An 18,168-nucleotide genomic window follows, 5' to 3' on the forward strand; every position below is an offset into this window, starting at 1 on the left:
AAAATAAAGAACCCAACAGAAATCTGGGATGTAACACTGAGAACTCTTAAGGTATCTTCAAGAAGTACAGGCTTTGGCAATGTAGCACCAGTAGTTAATTTTTTACCTGTTGCTCAGTGAAGAAATGCTAGTAAAGCTGCCACAGGCAATATTGTCTTTCTAGACTGGACTTCTCTGGTTCATTAGAGACCTACTTGGGTACTTCATGAACAAAATCTAACGCTATTCAAGCTTTCTCTTAACCTCCTTCCAGTGTGCTGTGCTTTCATTGCAGCTGACATCAACAAGTAGATGAAAACCTGATCTCAAAGTCTTTGATAAGCTTCAGAGGACAAGAAAGAAATTATACCTATCTTATGTTTCCAAAGATGGAAGAATTCATTGCTTTTGGTCTGGTTTATCCGATTTGTTGAAATTTTAGGGAAAAGCCTTACCTGTTGTATTTTGTGATAAGGACTGAAAGTGTGCTTGCGTTCTGCGGGATCGGAGCAGCAAGAGGACTGGAAACTGTTGTCAGGAGAGAGGACACAGCCAGTGTACTTTGAATGTCTCAAACATGTCTTAAGCTACCTTCTGACTTTGCAGGTGTTTCGCAGAAGCGAGGCAGGATAGCCACCACCCCAGAGTCCATTCCCTAAACAGTCAGACTAGCCATGTGCAAAATAGCACAGGGGGAGTCTGTCTATGTCTAGAGCAGGATTGTCGGAGCCTTATGCACAGTAATGCCAGGCCTCCCTCCAGTTGATCCTGATGTCTATTGCCTACATAGCCCACAAACTCAGACAGGCCTCTCTACACTGCTTATAAATGATTCATTCACATCTAGCAATTACCTGCATATTTTAATATATGAAAACTAATACAACTAGTCGTGTGATGCCAAAATCTTGGACTCTTGGGATGTACGTGTTACGGACCACCAGCCTAACTAGCGGAGCAGCCCTACATGTGTGTGTGAGCCACAGGCACCCACAAGCCATGTGTACCTGCCTCTCTGGTAGTGTTTACGCTGTGGCTGCTATCTTGATCTGGCCTCATTATGACACTTACATAGCTTGATGCACTCAGGAGCTTAGGAGCATATTTAAACAACGCAGAATGCCATAAAGCGGCAAGCTGACAGATGAGAGTAACACAAGCCCTTCCTTCTTTCTGGATATTTGAAAACTCACTTCTGCAGTTGCCCTGATAATGCCAGCTCTAACTGTTCACCCAGCTGTGCTGAGAAGCCAGTGACTATGACTTCATTTGAAATGAGTTCATGGCTTCTTAACATAGCTGTTTGACAACAATGCAGATGGTGATTTCAGCAAGGGACATCTTAGCTAGGCAGAGGCAATGCTTGCTCTGTTCTTGCTTTGTGTATTAAATTCTCATATGCAAAGACTGAGGAGTTCCCTGGCTACACTTCTGCATGGGTGGGCAAATATGCCCTCCTGGGGGCATGGTGGAAAGCTATATGAGGCAGGAATACAACACCAGTAGCAGGAAATACCACTAGAGATCCCCAGTTTCCACTCCAGCACGTTTGGTGTTTTTTCTTGTTACATAGCTTTAACATTCACGTTTGACCCAGATATCGTAAGAAGCTAGAGGATTAGTCAGGAATGAATTAGATCTGGTTGTTGCAATGCGTAGGTGTTCCTATTCTACAGATTCAGCCATCTGAATGCAGGTTGATTGCAAAAGAAAAAGTAAATGCTGTCTCCATCCACCTCCCCCACTGATTTGGGTAGTTCTGTTGCTTTTCTGAAACAGCAGATAAGGAAGTTGAAGTTGATTTTATTTCTAACCATGCAACAACTGCTGTTAGTAAGTTGAAAAATTACTACATGAAGACAAAAATGCATGCATCTTCCTGCAACCCTGCCCAGTTGTTGCTGCTCTGGTATTTTTGCAAGTGTGTTTTTAAGGTGAGCAATTCCTTTCTGGTCTCCTTGCTGTCCACCTCCCCTTGCCCAGCTCTTACTGTGGGATTCCTTCTTTCACATTGGGCATTCAGCAGTTAGAGACGTCTTTGTGGGGATGTGACACCTGGAAAATGCAAGTTAGTTGGTTGCTTTGATATGACTATCTAAGGGCGTTACATGTCCAATATATCTGTAAGCATTTCTGACATGCAATGGGGATCATATTTTCTCTCAAGTTTTCTCTGGAACCAACCAGTATAGGAGTCCAGCCACCCTGAAAGTTTGTATTAGTTGTAATGAGATTCTAATGTCAGGAATAGGACCAAACCATAAAGAAGAGTAACAACAACCATTGGGACATAGAACCTGGGCAAAGGACCTTAAACAACAAACTCAAACCAAATCCAAATTTAGATATCCGCAGAAATTATTTGGCTTTGTGGTGGAGTTCAACAGCATCATTATTTTGTGTAATAGTTTGGGTTCTGTATGTAGAACAGTTTGGCTCCATGTCTGTTTTACATATGTAAATGCAGGCATAATAAATCTTTGATTTTTCTCAACCATTGAAGTTCTAACAACTATACCTTGAGTCATGGCATAAACATATACAAGAGGAATAACCATATGTGGTGGAAGATAGATGTCACTCGTGTGTGAATTCTGGATACCAACTTATGAGCATTTTCCCAAACTCTTCTTTGTTTCTTAGAGACACTTACTTTGTATATTAGCATATGGTGTTATGTAGCTTAGTAAGATGTACAGAAACTATACTTATTATATGAGACCAGGATTCTTTGATTGTAACTTTTTTGTTATTGTTTTGAAAGAGCAGATGTGAAGGTATTTTATTGCTTTTAAGTAATTTTGTTAAAATTGGGTATGTACAGTCAATTAAGGAAAAGTTTTATCCTTTTTACCATGTAGGACAATATCTAGGAAAGGCGGTTCCCTTCAGCTGTGCATATTAGGAATGTATGATCTCAAAAAGTACAAGAAAGTTTTCAGGTTTTACTTTTAAATAAAAAAAAAAAAAGTGAGAAGGTAGTCATGCACATAGATTACTGAAATCGTATTTAAAGAAAAAGTGAAGTGTGGCTATAAATCTCAGTGAGCTGAAAGTGATTGTGATCAAGAATTACTTAATGAAATTTGTCATTTACTCTGTTAGGAGAACAATTTTCTTCTGTAAATAAGAAATCTTCTTAGCTTGTGTCCTTCATGCCACTGGTGATGAAAGAGCTGCTTTTTCTGAGAGAGCTGAGTTTCTTTGCGCTTGCATTATGGTTCTAGTGCATCTGACCAAGCTTTGGGCAGACATGAATGCTGTTTTCAGCCAGAGCTGGCTATGTGCCAGATCAGTGCAAGCGTAATGCTATGGAATAGTAGAACTTTGTCTTCTGAGTGAGTGGTACCATTAGGTATAGAAAACGGCCTTCACTGTATATATGGTGTTTCAGTTTTGGCTGTTTAAAAGTCTAGTTCTTCTTGCAAGTTAATGCCACTTACATAAAATGGTCATGCCACTTATGGAGACCTGGTAGGGGAAAACAAATACTGCGTCATCTGTGTAGATTGTAGGATTTTGCAGATACATTACGCTACTTGTCTGTCAGTGGCATAGGCTTGGCATCTGTTCAGCACCTGGCTGTGTAGTGTACAGTGCAGAGACTTTTGTCTTGCCAGATACCTCACTGGAGAAGTTAGTGGGTGCCCAGCTCCTACACTTTATTAAGCTTTTGTTCAAATTTTCTGTTCCTGGAAACTAACAAGGTATTTGAGTTTCATAGGCATACTTGAAGTTTTGAATGTGACCCATGCCTTGAGGTAAGAAGGGATTGGTATTCTGCAGTTTTCAGGCTCTGTGTTGTAAAGCCAAAACATTATCAGCATCATGGATTTGGCATGTCTCCAATTTAGAGAGACTGGCCCTGAGGCTCATTAAGCGTTAAGATTTAGGTTCATGTGAGGACACTTGAAATAGTTTTATATGAATCCAGAGTTTTTAATCTTGTAAGTTTTATTGCCATGTAATAATGAAGAGCTGTTTATTAGTACAGTTTAGGTGAGGGGTCAAAGGTAACGTAAACCATAATGCTCAGCTGTGTGCATGAAAAGAGGAGAATAGCCATTGAGGGGCATGCTTGAGTACAGCCAGAATGGCCTGTCTTTGTATTGTTGTTAAAAAAAATATGCATCTCAGCAGACTAAGTAGTTTTTTTCAGTGGAGCTTTGTAATTGACAGGGCAGGAGACTGTGGAACACTGACCCATTCAAATGGAGCGTTCCTCACATGCAAAGCAAGGTAATCCTGTGAGAGGTTTCAGCTTTCCAAGAGGGTATGTTTAAGAAATTATATTGGATATGTACTTCAGGCAATTATCCATGGCCGTTGCTACTCAGTGTAAAACTTAAGTGTGAATTGTAAATCTATAGGTGCATGGGACCCTCTTCATGTCAGTTGTTGTGGTGGTAGGTTTTGTATAAATAGCTTGTGAAGCTATTTATACAGAACCTTCCCTGTTGCCTTTCTTGAGCTGTTCTGCAAGGCCTCTATCTTGTTAATATTTTTAGTCTTTGGCATAGCTAGGCCCATGCTGTCCTGTGTTTGGCATACTTGTTTTCCCAATGCTACATATTTACTTGGTTCCTGATTAACCTTTTACTTATCAGACTGGACTGTGAGCCCTTTATAGGCCACAGTCAGTTCTTTCCTGCTTGTTAAAACAGCACCTTGTTCATCTGATCCTACATAAATAATATCGGGCATCATTAGCAATCACTCAAGAATGTTTTCCCAAAAATATTTTTGTGACCTCAAGAACATCTCTGTATTTTGAAACTTCTTTGCCACTTCCTTTGCAACAAAATATTTTGACTTTTCAATGTGATTTGTTCATCTTTAAGACTGTTAGTGGATTTTTTTCTCTCTTTTCCAACTATTTGGGGCCATTTTGGACCTGCTAGAGCATGAGTTTGAAATATGTGGATACTGAAGCTGTCTGGCCTAATAATTATCAAGTGCTGAAAGGCTGCTTGTTAGGATGTAAATCTGTAAAACTTAAGAACAGAAATGTCTCCGTGAAGGTTTACTGTGGATAGAATTTCCTGAACTCTAAAATATGAAATTCCTTTTTATTTTAAAATCAGGTCCTTAGTCAGCTCTTCTTTTTAGGAATATGATCTGTTATTTGAGCAAAGAACTCTGTTGGATACCTGTCCCTCCAGACTGGATTGATCTGTGAACATATATCGCTTCAACCTTTCTTTTTTTCAGTTTCTGAAGCTTATTCTCTGAAAGTGCTTCTCTTCCTGTTTCTCTTAGAAACAACTTCTTGTTTCTTTTTGGAGGCTGGGTTTTGGCAGCCATCCTCTGAATATTTTCTTAACTGACGCTTTCTTGCAAGAATTTCATGGGCAGTTGTCTTGGTGCTTTTCATTAGATCTTTTATCAGCTGTTGCCTGAAACGCCTTCTCTTCCTGGCAGAAGTTTTCCAAATTCTTAACTGGTGATAAACAACCCCAGGAGCGTCTAGTAGGTTAGTGGCTAGTACTGATTTCAGCCTGTCTGTCCTGCTGTGGAGATACCTTATCTCCCGGAATGCCAAGCCTTGGGGACAGCACCAAATAGAGCAATTGATTCTTCCCATACCTATCAGAGCTGGTTTTTATCGGGGGAAGGAAATGACCTAGCTTCTCCCTGAGTGAGGATGGAGTAGCTTTCCATTTCCATCATGCCCTGTTTCCATAAGGTAAGGCAGCTCTAAGGTTTTTGCTTCTGTGTAGTGTCTTCATTTAAGAACTAACTATAGAAGAGTCCAAGCCAGCACCTGGCACAGGGGAAAGGGAGGATGGGTGTGTGGATGTTGTACTGAAAAGGGCAGGAGGACTTTGAGAAGTGAAGAACAGAGAATTGTCATGACTCGGGTGGGCAGAAATTTCAGCTGAGAGCCTGAAGGGTCTGGAGAACAGGTCAGGTGTGTGCATAGACTCAAGTTTTGTGGTTGCCGCCTGAAGAGGCTTGGGTTTACCCTGTTTTGGGTTATTGTCTTTTGGGTGTTTGGTGGGATTGTTGGGGGTTGTTGCCTTCATCATATTTTGTTTGAATTCTTTCAAGAACTATTTTATCTGCCATGTCTTTGCTCCTTTTTAACTGTAAAAGTTCCTTGAGATTTCATTATCATTTTCCCTCTGGTCATGTCTCAGAAACACTGGTCATATCAGGTACCAGAAAGCCTCAACAGAAGGATTATTAGTCTTTATTTTTCTGTTCTTTCTTTTTTCCTCCCCATATCATTTAACTTCCTGCATAAAGAGCTGTTAATAGTCCAGAATGATTTCTGTGAGAAACAAGTTGGCTGAAAGTTAGTTTTAAAAAATCCTCCCTCAACTTGCTTTGCCAGTAATCTCCAAAATGTCTGCTGGTCACCAAACCCCAGTTACCAAAAAGGTCATGCTTGGGGAATGTACCTACATTCTCCTTTTGAAAACAGTACAGAAGGACATTGTTTTGTGGTTTGTTTCAACCACTATTCCCTCACTGCATAGTATCACACCTTAAATTATCAGTATCTTACTGGGAGGGGAAGGAAAAAGGAGAAAATAATGGAAGATTTAAAATCATCCTGTTTTGTTATCTCTCATGACTGCTTAGTTGGACTCATCCCATTGACATCTGTTTTCCTAGATGCAGGAGTATGATAAATAGTAGCAATACCTTAAAAAAAAAAAACCAAAAACAAAAAACCCCACCAAAAATCCAAACAACCAACCCCAACAAAATCAACCTTCTATTCCAACAGATAGTTCCACTCTCTGACCATTTTACAGTCGCTCACCAACCTTGGCACAGCAGAACGTGATACACATTGATAGCAAGGTTTTGCTTTTTTCTTTAGAAGATGCACATCCATTTGAGGATTTTCTATGTTTGAAGAACACAGCTGTACAAAAACCTGAACTAAATTTATGCTTGGGAAAATCTGGGCTTGCAACTTGTGGTAGTCTGGGGCAAGACTGGAGACTGACATTTACATTAGGAGTGAGCTGTGTGTCTGCCCTTGATGCCATCGCAAGGATGAATGTATTTGAGCCCTGATGATTTTTAGTGCACAAGAAAAAGGACTGCTTCCTAGGAGGAAGGAGTTAGTATCAGACAGGGTCAGTAGGAGCTGGGAGGTACTCGGAGGCGAGTCATGAATCAAGGTCTCAGTACAACTCAGGACCTGTAGGGCTTCAACCCTCTGTCTGAACCTGCCACTAGTGACCTTAGTGTCTTCCTTAGGCTGTTCAGTATTGCTAAACTGGCCAGACAGATCAGATGTCTGAGGCAGAGGATCTTCATGTGCCATCAGCTAGGTGTGTTTTTTCAGCAAGTGCCCTCAAGTGTCTTCCTGCTGAAAGAATGGCTGATGGAAGTAACTTGTCTAACATGATCTGGGGATAGGGCCTTAAATGTACATTGTAGCAAGGGTTATGTTCATTGCCTGCCCTCTGTGACTTGGTATGAAGGTGATAGGCTTAACTTCTGTAATGGAAATAAATGTTGTGAAAATAAAGCACTGTGTGTATGTTTCAGCTGATGTAGAAGCTGATGGGTTCTACATTGTTCCCATAACACTTGTCCTGCCGCTGTGTTTTCCATACCTTTCTCAGGGATTGCTACAATACAAATATACTTCTAAAGATTTAATTTAATGTCCTAGAAAGATCCATTCAGCAGGTTTTCCGATGCTTTTTTTAGTTTACCAAATTTATGATTCCAAAAGAATATGAAGTTGTCTTTTTTTGGGGGGTGGGAGGGGATGGGGTGGAGGGGAGGACTAATGTGATGCCATACAAAATTTTCAGAGATAACCGTGAGGTTGGACAACAAATGCTGGAAATGCTCACCTGTCCATAGATGCCTACAATGCAGGTGCCTAGGCTTGCTGTGCAGCTATGTGCAGAAAAATAGCTGTTTCTGGTTTTGGCCATGTTGAGGACTCCCTGATGTCTGACTTCTCTGCTGTCTGCAGTGCAGTAGGCAGGACAGTGCTGTGCCATGTACTAGTTGCCAGTGTTTCTGAATGGTAACTGGTGGGGGTTTTATACAAATTTTTTTTTGGAGTGGCACAGAAAAATAACAACAAATATTTATTAACAGGTCAACACACACTATTATGGTCAGCTTTAGGGCTGGGAGAATGACAAAGCCCAGAGCTATAGCTGCAGTGGGGCTGCAAATGGGGCCACCGTAATGGGGCTGGAGGAAGGTTTAGACTGCAGATGTTTTCTCCTCTGTGAAATTGGTCACTGGGGTCTTACCTGAGTGTCTTTGCCTCAGAAACAGACAAGGGTTAGGATTAGGGTTAGTGTTAGGATTAGTTTTGGAGGAGGGACAAGGGCTAGAGAGCTGCCGATCCTGTGGGTTTGCCAGAGGAACGTGTGTGCTGTGAGAGGCTCAGGGCAGCCAAGTCCTTTGGTTAGGGTCAGCAGGTCAAGAAAGCGTGGGACTGCATTTGTAGGGGGCTGCTGGTGGAAGGTGTGAGTTAGCGTTTTCTCCCCTGCAGACTCTTCTCCCTGTGCCAGGTCCCCAGTGCAAAATGGCCAGGGTTTTTATTTGCCCCAAATAACAACAGTAACCTACTGGAGCTGATAAAAACTTTGTATGTCACAGCAGATGCTCTATATGAGTCTCAGCCAGCACAGAAAGTGTGGTTTGAGAGTACTGACCTATGTAGGCAGAGGTGTATTCAGTGTCTTCTGTGTATTCAGCAGGGACAGATAGTAACTGTGTGAGTGAAGGCGACCATTGAGAGACTGCATAAACAGTACAGCTTTTCAGCCAGGTTGGTGGCAGAGCAAGCTTAAGCCACTCAATATTTTGGCATCTGGACTGTTGCTCTAGATGAGGCAATAATTCAGAAGCAGCCAGCCTGCTTTGGAAGAAATCTCCCTTTGGCACATTCTGCAGTGAGCAATTCCTGGGGGTTTTGGTGCCAGACTTTTAGAGATGTTTCCAACAGGAGGTAAACATTTTAATAATAGAGACCTTTCTTCCTCAGGCTTTTCCATCTTGTTCCATCCCGTTTCCTCCCTCTTCAGACTCCAAACGGTGATCTAAAATGTTGTTTATTCCCTGCTCCTTTCCTTCCTCGCATTTTATCCTTCTCCCATATTTCACAGGAAAGCCTGTACAAGCCATTTGGAAGATTTATATAGAATGGGCTTTGGCATTTGAGGTTTCCATTAAGACCTCTTTATTTTACTTTCTATTGCTGTTTATGGCTCTTGATCTGCACCTGCAATATTGGCTATGGTGCCTGATGTGTTCACATTTGAGTAGTAAAGAAAGTGGGATGTTTCAGCTAATCTGTCTTTTTTTTTTCCTTCCTGAGACAGAACAGGCAGATTGATGATTGAAATCACAATGGAGCTACGGTATTTGGGAAGAGGCGCTCTGACAAAAAAAAAATTAAATCTTAAATTGCCTGTTGCAGAGCTAAATAGAAAGTAATAGTTTTATAATGTTGCTGCTGTGCAAGGCTAAAAGATTGGTTAGTGCCTTTTTGGGAAAAATGAAGTAATGTTTGATTTCCATCTGTGAAATAAAATTATGGTTATAGGAAGGGAGATGCGTGGTTTGTTTCTTGCTATTCTGTGCATCTAGAGGGAAAGAGTCGAGTACTTGTGTATAAAAGTATATTCTTTCATCATTTGCTTTTAGGACATAATGGTGTTAGATTCTACCTTAAGTAGGCAGCAGGAATAGTACAGCAATTTGTATGAGCTTGGGTTACAGAGTTTTTAACTGTAAGAAGATCAAGAAAATACCCCCAACTCCCAAAAATGTCACTCACATTGGGTTTGTTGCCACTCCTGATTATGGTGGTGGTGGAGATGTGGGGACTCTCAGGTGTGTAATAACACAAGTACAATTTAGGACACATCGGGCAGAAGCTTTATTAACCATGATCATAGAGAACATTCAGAACGGCATCTCCCCCTCTGTTCCTCTGTTCTCTTCAAATGATTGCAGAGACCCAGCCTATGTACTATTTCAGGGGGAAAAAGTGAGAAAAAACCAATAATTTCAATGTTAACGAAGCCAGGTGTCTGCCACTGGGAGGGATGGGCTCCTTAATGAGCTTGCTGTGACTGCCACAGTCCTAAGAAGGAATCAAACAGTAAATAACACGTGACACTATGGAGAGATGGCTCTTGGTGGAGCCTGTAGGAGTGGCACACCCCATGTTATCTTAGCTCAGAAGTAGGGAGTTAGAAACAATCACAGACTGTTAGCTTTTGGCTGGAAGGAATATTCTTTCAGTTAGGATAAATGTCTTAGCAAGACCTCTTAAATATTAATAATTAATAATTTTACCACCACAATAAGCTGCCAGAAGTGACAGTTCTTGAATGGAGACAGTGTCAGCACAAAGCGAGATTCCTCTTTTCCATAGTGGCTGCTCTCGTTTTTTTGAGAGTTTTAAATAATCATAGACATATTTGTTTGTCTTCAAAGATCTTGAATTTGAAGTGAGTGTCTTGACCTGATGATTTTTGTCTCAATGGATGGGATTGGTTGAATTTGCCTTTGAATAATAGGCATAAGTATTTTCTCTTGGGGGAAGGGTGGTAAAGAAACAGGGTTTTGTTGCAACAGGATTTTATAATTAAAATTCCCCACTTTTAGAGGCTTGGTCATTTTTTTGGAATATTCTAACAATAAGCAATGTCAGCACTTCTCATAGCATGTTCATGGGTGGTGGGGAACTTTGTCTGGGGGGGTTGCTAGTCTTTGGACACCGAACAGTGTTCAACTGTGGTATCCCTGGCCTAATGATGTTTTCATGACAAGGTGGGTTTTTTTGGACTCCCTTTTTATTTGTTTTCTCACATGTATGTTTTATGGGGACCTCAGTTCTCCACAACATATGCAAGGATGGAATTTAATTTGGAGTACATATGCAAAAGAATAAACAGGCCACCTGTCAAGTGTATGTCCTTTCTTATTTTCCTGCAGTGCAGAAACTGCCGGACTGTTCTTCCCAAGCTATTGTGATACCCTGATACCTTCAGGGTTTCTGTTCTCAGGCCCTTCCAGGCATGACCTGGAGGCAATGGAGGCAGACTGATGTGACAAAATTCACCCAGAGCCTGTCGAGACTGATGTGATCTAGATCAATTTAGGATATAAAATAAATATTGTTGAAGTATGGTGATGTGGGTATTTTTCCTCCTGTCTGTCTTCATTTCAGTGGTGGAACTTTGGGTACACACATGTGTTTTCAGGAGGGGAGAAAGAGAGGACTCTACCTTTCCGGCCATACTGAAATCCTTGTGTGCTGGGGACAAGTGTTTAGTGATTTGGATTTTGTGACTTACCACTCATAACCACTCCTTTCTCCTAACAGGTTGCTGAATGCAATAAAGCCGGGCTTGGTAAAAAAGATCAATAGACTACCGACCCCCATTGCAGGTTTGGTGAGTACATCAAATGGAGAAAAATCTTTCACTACTGCTTTTTGCTCCTTGATTTTATGACTCTGTGATTCAGATAGCAATTATTTTTGTAATTTGAACTCTTCTAACCTACTAAACTCAGACAGTCCCTCTGAAATCTGAGCTGTCTGTATAGTCACCTTAAGACTTTCCAGCCTTTTTTTCAGAAGTGGGCAGTATTCAAGAGGCAGAGTATATTTTTGGAGGAAGAATATCTTCTTCGTTATACATCATCTTCCAGTTGTAGTGCTAGCTTTAGAAAGACTGGAACGTATGCGTTAAAGTCATCACCACAAAAATTATTTCATAAAGAAAGAAAACTGTACTTGTATATTTTGTCTCATATTCTCTTTCCCCAAAATACCACAGTCTGCAGATAACATTCATTGTGGGATTATCTAGGGAACTGTCTCATGTTGACTTTAAGGGCAGAGTAAAAGTATACCATAATCTGTTATAAGCAAGGAAGACCACAGAGGACGTGCTGACAGCCCATGGGCTCTCAGGAGCACCAGGTGCTCAGGAGGTCACCTCAAGGGGTGGCACAGTCCTGTGCCTGCTGTTGGGGAGGAAGGTGGGAGTATGAATGGGTTGTTGGGTCTAACAGGATTAGCCACATAGGAATATGGCTGTATTGATTTTACCTTGAGATGCGGCTGGGCATAAAAGGCCCCTGAGCCTGTGGAAGGTGGCCATACGATATACTTATATATGTGGTTCCTTTCTGTTCTGGTACTACTCACATTGCGGTTTAGTTATGCAAATTTCAGAACATATTAGTTGTTGATAGCTGAGGTTAATGTTACTTTATATAAACTGCATTTGAAAGTTCCAGTGTATTAGAAACCATCTTACATTCATTTTTCAGTTGGTTCTATAATGTTATTACGTAGCCTTTGAGGCTGGGTCCTTCAGTCTGTAGATTGACAGGCATATTTCTGCATAAGTACTGCATAGTTTTAGGATTTAATTTGTGATCCCCATCACCCTTTCTCTAAAGTTTCCTTGTATGCCTTTTGCTTCTAAAACCCATCTAGTTTTATTCCTACACAGTTCTATTTGAACAAAATATTTGAAATAAACAGCTGCAAAAGATACCGGTAGTGCAGTTTTCTTTTCCTTGGCTCCCTTTCAGGAAAGACTCAATTTTTGTTATGACTGTTTTAAGAGGATAATATTGAATTACATCGGTTTTTTTCTTATTCATATGTAAAATCCCAAAGGTAAGGTGGTTGTAGTAGGAGCAACATAGAAAAAGTCATTATGTGTGTGCATTTTTCTCATTCCTTGAGATAAATCTCTCTTGCAAGATGTATATCTTCAAAGCATTACCAAAAGAGCCATTTTCAGGCTATTAATGATACAGCAGACCTTTTTTTTGTGTTGGAAAGTGACTTTTTTTACCTCTGTACCTGTGTCTTCTACTTACCTTTAGTAATAACTTCTCTAAATATTTTTCCTAATAAGTAATTAGGTTATTTAAAAAGTTCACTGGTGCTTCTAGCTTCTTGAACTTTACCAGTGGGTTTTCTTATCTACTGTTCCGTGAGTAAATTGCTCCAAACAAGGTAAGCCATCTAGATGTCCCCTTGGGTTTCAAAGGTGTCTAGTTCCATACCTGCTGAATTTTGTTGACATTTTTACTTACAGTGGTAAGTGGCTTTCTTAAGGATTCTATGTGGATTTAAATGATCAGATGTTCTAGTCTGTTATGTGTATTTATGATGTATTAAAGTACAGACATCAGGAGTATGTTTGAGCACAGGGTGTATCTTTTTCTCTTTTCTTACCTGTACCATGTCTGTGTGTCTGGAAAAAAATAAAACTGCCAGTATAGTCCAGAAGCAGTTATACCTCATAGCTAGTTGACCACGTATGGGAGGCATTCCTTTATATTTTGCAATTTTTTCTTTATTATCTTAGCTTTGGTTCATGTGACATAGTATATAGTTACTTTCTTTTCAGTTATTTCACCTCAGTGAGTGTGATTTCCTCCAGTACACATAGAAATACTGTGAAAACTTCAGTACCTTTTCTGCCTTGTGTGAGATACATGCTTTTGAACTCCTAGATACTGCTTCTGCCTAAAAAGTGTAACTTAATCATTCTAACAGAATTAATTAATTAATTTCTTCCCAATAGTTGACAGAATAAGTATTTAGTTCACTAGTAGAGACAACAGGTAGGTTTTCTTTCTTACAGAGTTGGAGCTAAAACTTACAATTAATTGTGAAGTACTCAAAGTGCCTTTTGTTTCATCTTTAACCTCCAGAGACACAAACAGGCATATATTATGTAGCTCTACAAAATGTCTACTGGAGTCTGATTCTCCAGATTATAGTCTATTTTTCTCCTTTGTTATTGTAAGGACAAATGAAGAAATATGCTTTACTGAAAGAGAGTAACAGTAAACTTGAAGCCTGTATCAGAGATATGCTGAGATGTTCATCTGGGACATCTGTTTATCAGGTGTAAAATTTTGCCTATCTTTCATGTTTGAGTGACTTCTCATACCACTGCTGTGAAGTATTATGTATAACTGGTCTACTGTTACCAGACTGAATTCTTGAAACTTCTCCTGGCATTTAAAGCTAGATGAATCTGCAGTTACTCTGAAATTCTTACCAGTGACTTCCTCACGTGGTTTAAGAGGGAATGGTTTATTTGCAGACCTTTTGTATACCAATGATGTAAGCAAAATTTATGGGTTATAGTGTTGTAGTGTTAAAGTAAGGACATGAGGATCTGCACACCACCATACTAAGCACAGGCCATATAAATACACAAAGATGATCTTTGTCTAGTTGCAGGTCTAAGTCAGGATGTGGATTGTATGCAGCATTGCCTATAGAATTACATATGTTCAGCTTGGCAGGCTTGTTTGTAATTTGCTTTGATCTCCAGAAGTGCTGACTGTTTCTGTTATCACAGCAGAAATGATACATTGCTTTAACGCAGTAAAACGTAGGACCAATGGTTTGGTATTCAGACTTAGATTTGATGAAATGCTTTCTTATTACTGTTCAGTATTCATTAATCCAGAAAGCTAATGCTCCCACCAAAAAGCAATTCACAAAAGGTCCAAAGAACAAATTAAACCTAGCTAGGAATAACAGGCTTTGCTGAAAGAGCCTTGTTACCAGAAGAAATTTCCTCATGTGAGAAATTGATACTGAATATCTTGGTTTTAAGATTGTCAGCTTTCCAGAGGCATCATTTCGTGTATTTAATTGTGCAAGACTGGAAAACTGTTTTGGCTGAGGTATTAATTAAAAGACCATCTGAAGCTGCAGAAGTCTTGCAAAGATGGATTATTAGAGTACAGTGAATGTAATTAATGTATAAGTGATTTTTACAAAACCAGCATTTTTTTCACAGAGTTGCTGTTGGTTTCTTTCATTTTGTATGACATTCACAGTGAGCAGAACTCATTTCTAAGGTTTCTACTAACTGCAGTTTTGTACAACTATGCTTTATTATGTATTTTATTCTACAGAAATAAAATTTTTCCAGCATCATTGTAGATAAGCTTTGCTCTATAATGTTAACCACTGTATGTTGACTATCTTTTTGCCTTAAACAATTTCTAGTTTTTACTTCCTCTCCATGAATAATGTCACCCGGTGAGAAAAGAAAAGGTTTCTGCCTTATCTTTTGTTTGACGGGGTTTAGGAGAGTTTATAGCATTACTTCAGTTCCTTGAACAATCCCCACAGGAGCTCAGACACTTACTTCAGAGGCTGTGTGAAAGAATCTCACATATAATAGTAGGAAGTAGTCAAGACAAAGTTGGAGGTCTGAACTTTAGCTTGGATCTTGGCTCATGTTTCAGCACTACTGAATAAAAATCTGTTTACTGTGGCATCCAGTTTTCAGTTTGTGTACGGTCCTCAAATTTGTGACATTTGAATGATTTAGCAATGGGAAAAAAATAGCTCTGCAAAAGTCACCTGGTTGCATGGCTATTGCACCAAAATGGATAGAACTGTAACTTGCTGTTTAAAAAAGCTTGTTCCTTTGAAAATAAGTTGGAGTTTTTTCTGTGATTATTTTCCTAGGAGGTTTCTCTTGGCAACATGTTCTCTGGGAACTTGCTGTGAACCTTCTTAAGAATAGCTACCTGTCTGCTGGTGCTGGTAATTCGCTCTTATGCTGTGCTGTTGCATAAATTCCAGTATTTTTTTAATGTCATATGATGTCCCAAAGAAATTTCAGCATTGTATTAGCTTTCAGGAGTTTATGCTTCTAATTAAGTTCAGCAAATGAGATCTTTTTTTCTTCATGCAGTTGTGAACCGGAAAATAAAATTACAAGACCCAATATAGTGCAGTGTTTTTCACAGAACTGAAAATAATTAGAGAAGGTAAATACATGGAACTTTAATGTGCATTATTTTTACCAGTCTTTCCACTCATACTTCAGTGTTACTTTTTCTTTCCCCTTAAAAATTCACCTTCTCATTCCTTTAATTTCTCATTTTCCTTTTAATTCTTTGTAGTACTTTCTGGAAAGAGCCTGTTCCTACTGCAATATATAGTTTCATAATACATGATAATTTCTGTTTCCTTATTTTGTACTACTTCTTGCTGCTTGCTGTGCAAGTTGTGATACATGTGCAGTAAACGGAAGCAAAATTTCCTGTCTAAAAACAGCAAGTTCTTGGCACTCCCGTCACAAAAGCATTTTTGTGGATGTTGATGGAAGGCAAGGTGTCAACATCATAGCAAAATGCTGTGCAAACTATTCTGCCGTGGTTTCTGTGGATCTTCTTTGCTAAATGGTAATTGGCTTCTCTATACCTCCTGTGCCTCCCTTCAGTTCTGATATCTGAATATTTGACTAAAACAATACTTAGGGTCTGGCCTGTGGTTCACAGCAGCACTGTGTGCTTTGGCTCATCACATACTGCAATACATATTGAATCCCTTCACTAAAACAACAGCATCCTTAAAGAAACAAAATTCCGTACAAAAAATGTGTGCTTCTGCTGTTTAGGTTTTTTATCCCTCAAGTTTTCTGGACTCTGTCTTTGAGTTCATTACTCTGCTTTCAAATTAATTTTTAATTTAGGGTTTCCTGCCTATTTGTTTTGGTGTCATCTGAGCTGGACATAGCTACCTTACAAGACTTCTGTTTAATGAATTTAGCTGTATGCTGTACTCACAAACACATCTTAAGTTTCATGGAGAATACAAAAATAAACCAACAGGTGTTTCTTAACCAGGCTGTTTGTAAACAGAGTCTGTGTGGAAGAATCTACAGTGATGCTGTAGTTAATTCATTGCAGAAGAGGAAAGCAGCCGTCAGTTTGAATTTGGCAGGAAGCCGAGAGGAAGCAGCATTGGTGGGGAAAAAATTAGATGCAAACGAGTACAAACTAAAACTTTACACTGAAATTCAGCTGGTTTTTTTTAGACTGGATTGAAGGTTTTATTTGCTTCCAATTAACCATGCAAATGCTGTCCAGAAAGCATTGCTCTCCTCCCATTTAGCGAAAAAACAGTGACTCAAATGCAAAACACAATGCTAGCATCTTGGTTAGTATTTTATTAGCTGAAATGGATGTGCTCGCTCTGATGTTGCGTTTGGCTCCAAAACTCTTGTACTTTTGAAACTGAAAACTAATCATCGATCTGACAGTAGCATAGGTACCGGAAACATATTTCACTGCTGCACTTGGGTTCAGCCTGTGTTGCCCAGGCTTCCAAGTTTGAACTTTGACCTGATGTATGGATGTAAGAGAAATATTAGAAATATTGGGAAATTAATAAAAGATGTGAACTGTCAACCAAAAGGGGGTGAAGGACCTCACATTGTTTATTTGCTTTTGAAGGTCTGAGCTGCATTTAGCTATAAAGCACACCCTCAGAGAACTGAGTTCAGCCAGCTCCTAGTAGTTTTCATGTTCATCACCCCACTCTGGCTCATGAGTGGTCCCTTCTGTCCTCAACTACCAGCTGGAGTGTTGCGTTTGTGATTGCTGGAGGTGAAACTTGAAGTGACACCTTGTTTGCTTCTGAATTGGCCGTTATTGATCCCTCCCAGGTTTCTGTGTGCTTCCTGTACCACTGGCCCCAGCCAGCACTCGGCCAGGGCTTCTGCAGACCAACCTCACTGCTGGCCTTAAAGTCCCTTCTTCTTCTGGATTCTTCCTTGGCTGCAGTGCTTACAGTGCACTCAATAAGCTAAGCTGCTTGTTGGCTGGGACCACTACTTGTCATGCTAAGGATACTGTCCCTTTCTGCCAGTGTCCAGGGATTTGTCCCTTGCTATAAGCTGAAGTCTCTTGTTTAGCGCCCAGAGCACCCCGAACAGTTTCCTTGTTGGGTCAGGATGGCACCAGCCAAGATGGGTAAAGGTTTGTAGGACACACCTGAAGGATGGCTGTGAACCCTAGCTGCTGTGAACAGATGCAAACTTTGTCACGTTGTTGAGACCTGTTGCCAAACTAGACTGGTTAGGATTCAAAGATGCAGCAGTTTCACAGGCAGCTTAAGCCATGCCCTGTGCCTGCCGAGCTCTGCCGCCGAGAATATTGTGACTTGGTTTGGCCAAATGCTAATAATACGTGTAAGCTCTTTGTGGCAAGGATCATCTGCTAGTCTGTTTTTGTCTAACACCTCACCCCATGAGTCCTGTTCCATGGCCAGGACGCCTAGACAGTATGTTAATACAAATAATAAATAACACTTACAAAAATATCACAGGCATTCCTGTATCATTCACAGTCTGTTTTTAGACTGCTGTCCCATCTTCAGTCACCAACCAT

The 18,168-nt window shown here is 40.1% G+C and overlaps 1 protein-coding gene across 1 annotated transcript in view; it reads left to right on the plus strand.

Annotated features, from left to right (window-relative positions):
- The window catches only part of LIMCH1 (LIM and calponin homology domains 1), a 181,746-nt gene that overhangs the window by 68,265 nt on the left and 95,313 nt on the right, over positions 1–18,168 (plus strand). The window contains exon 3 of the mRNA XM_055796716.1: positions 11,312–11,381. Coding sequence (XP_055652691.1) covers positions 11,312–11,381 — 70 coding nt within the window. The remainder of the gene's footprint in view (positions 1–11,311; positions 11,382–18,168) is intronic.

The sequence above is a fragment of the Falco peregrinus genome, chromosome 2 (assembly GCF_023634155.1).
Source record: "Falco peregrinus isolate bFalPer1 chromosome 2, bFalPer1.pri, whole genome shotgun sequence".
Lineage (NCBI taxonomy): Eukaryota > Metazoa > Chordata > Aves > Falconiformes > Falconidae > Falco > Falco peregrinus.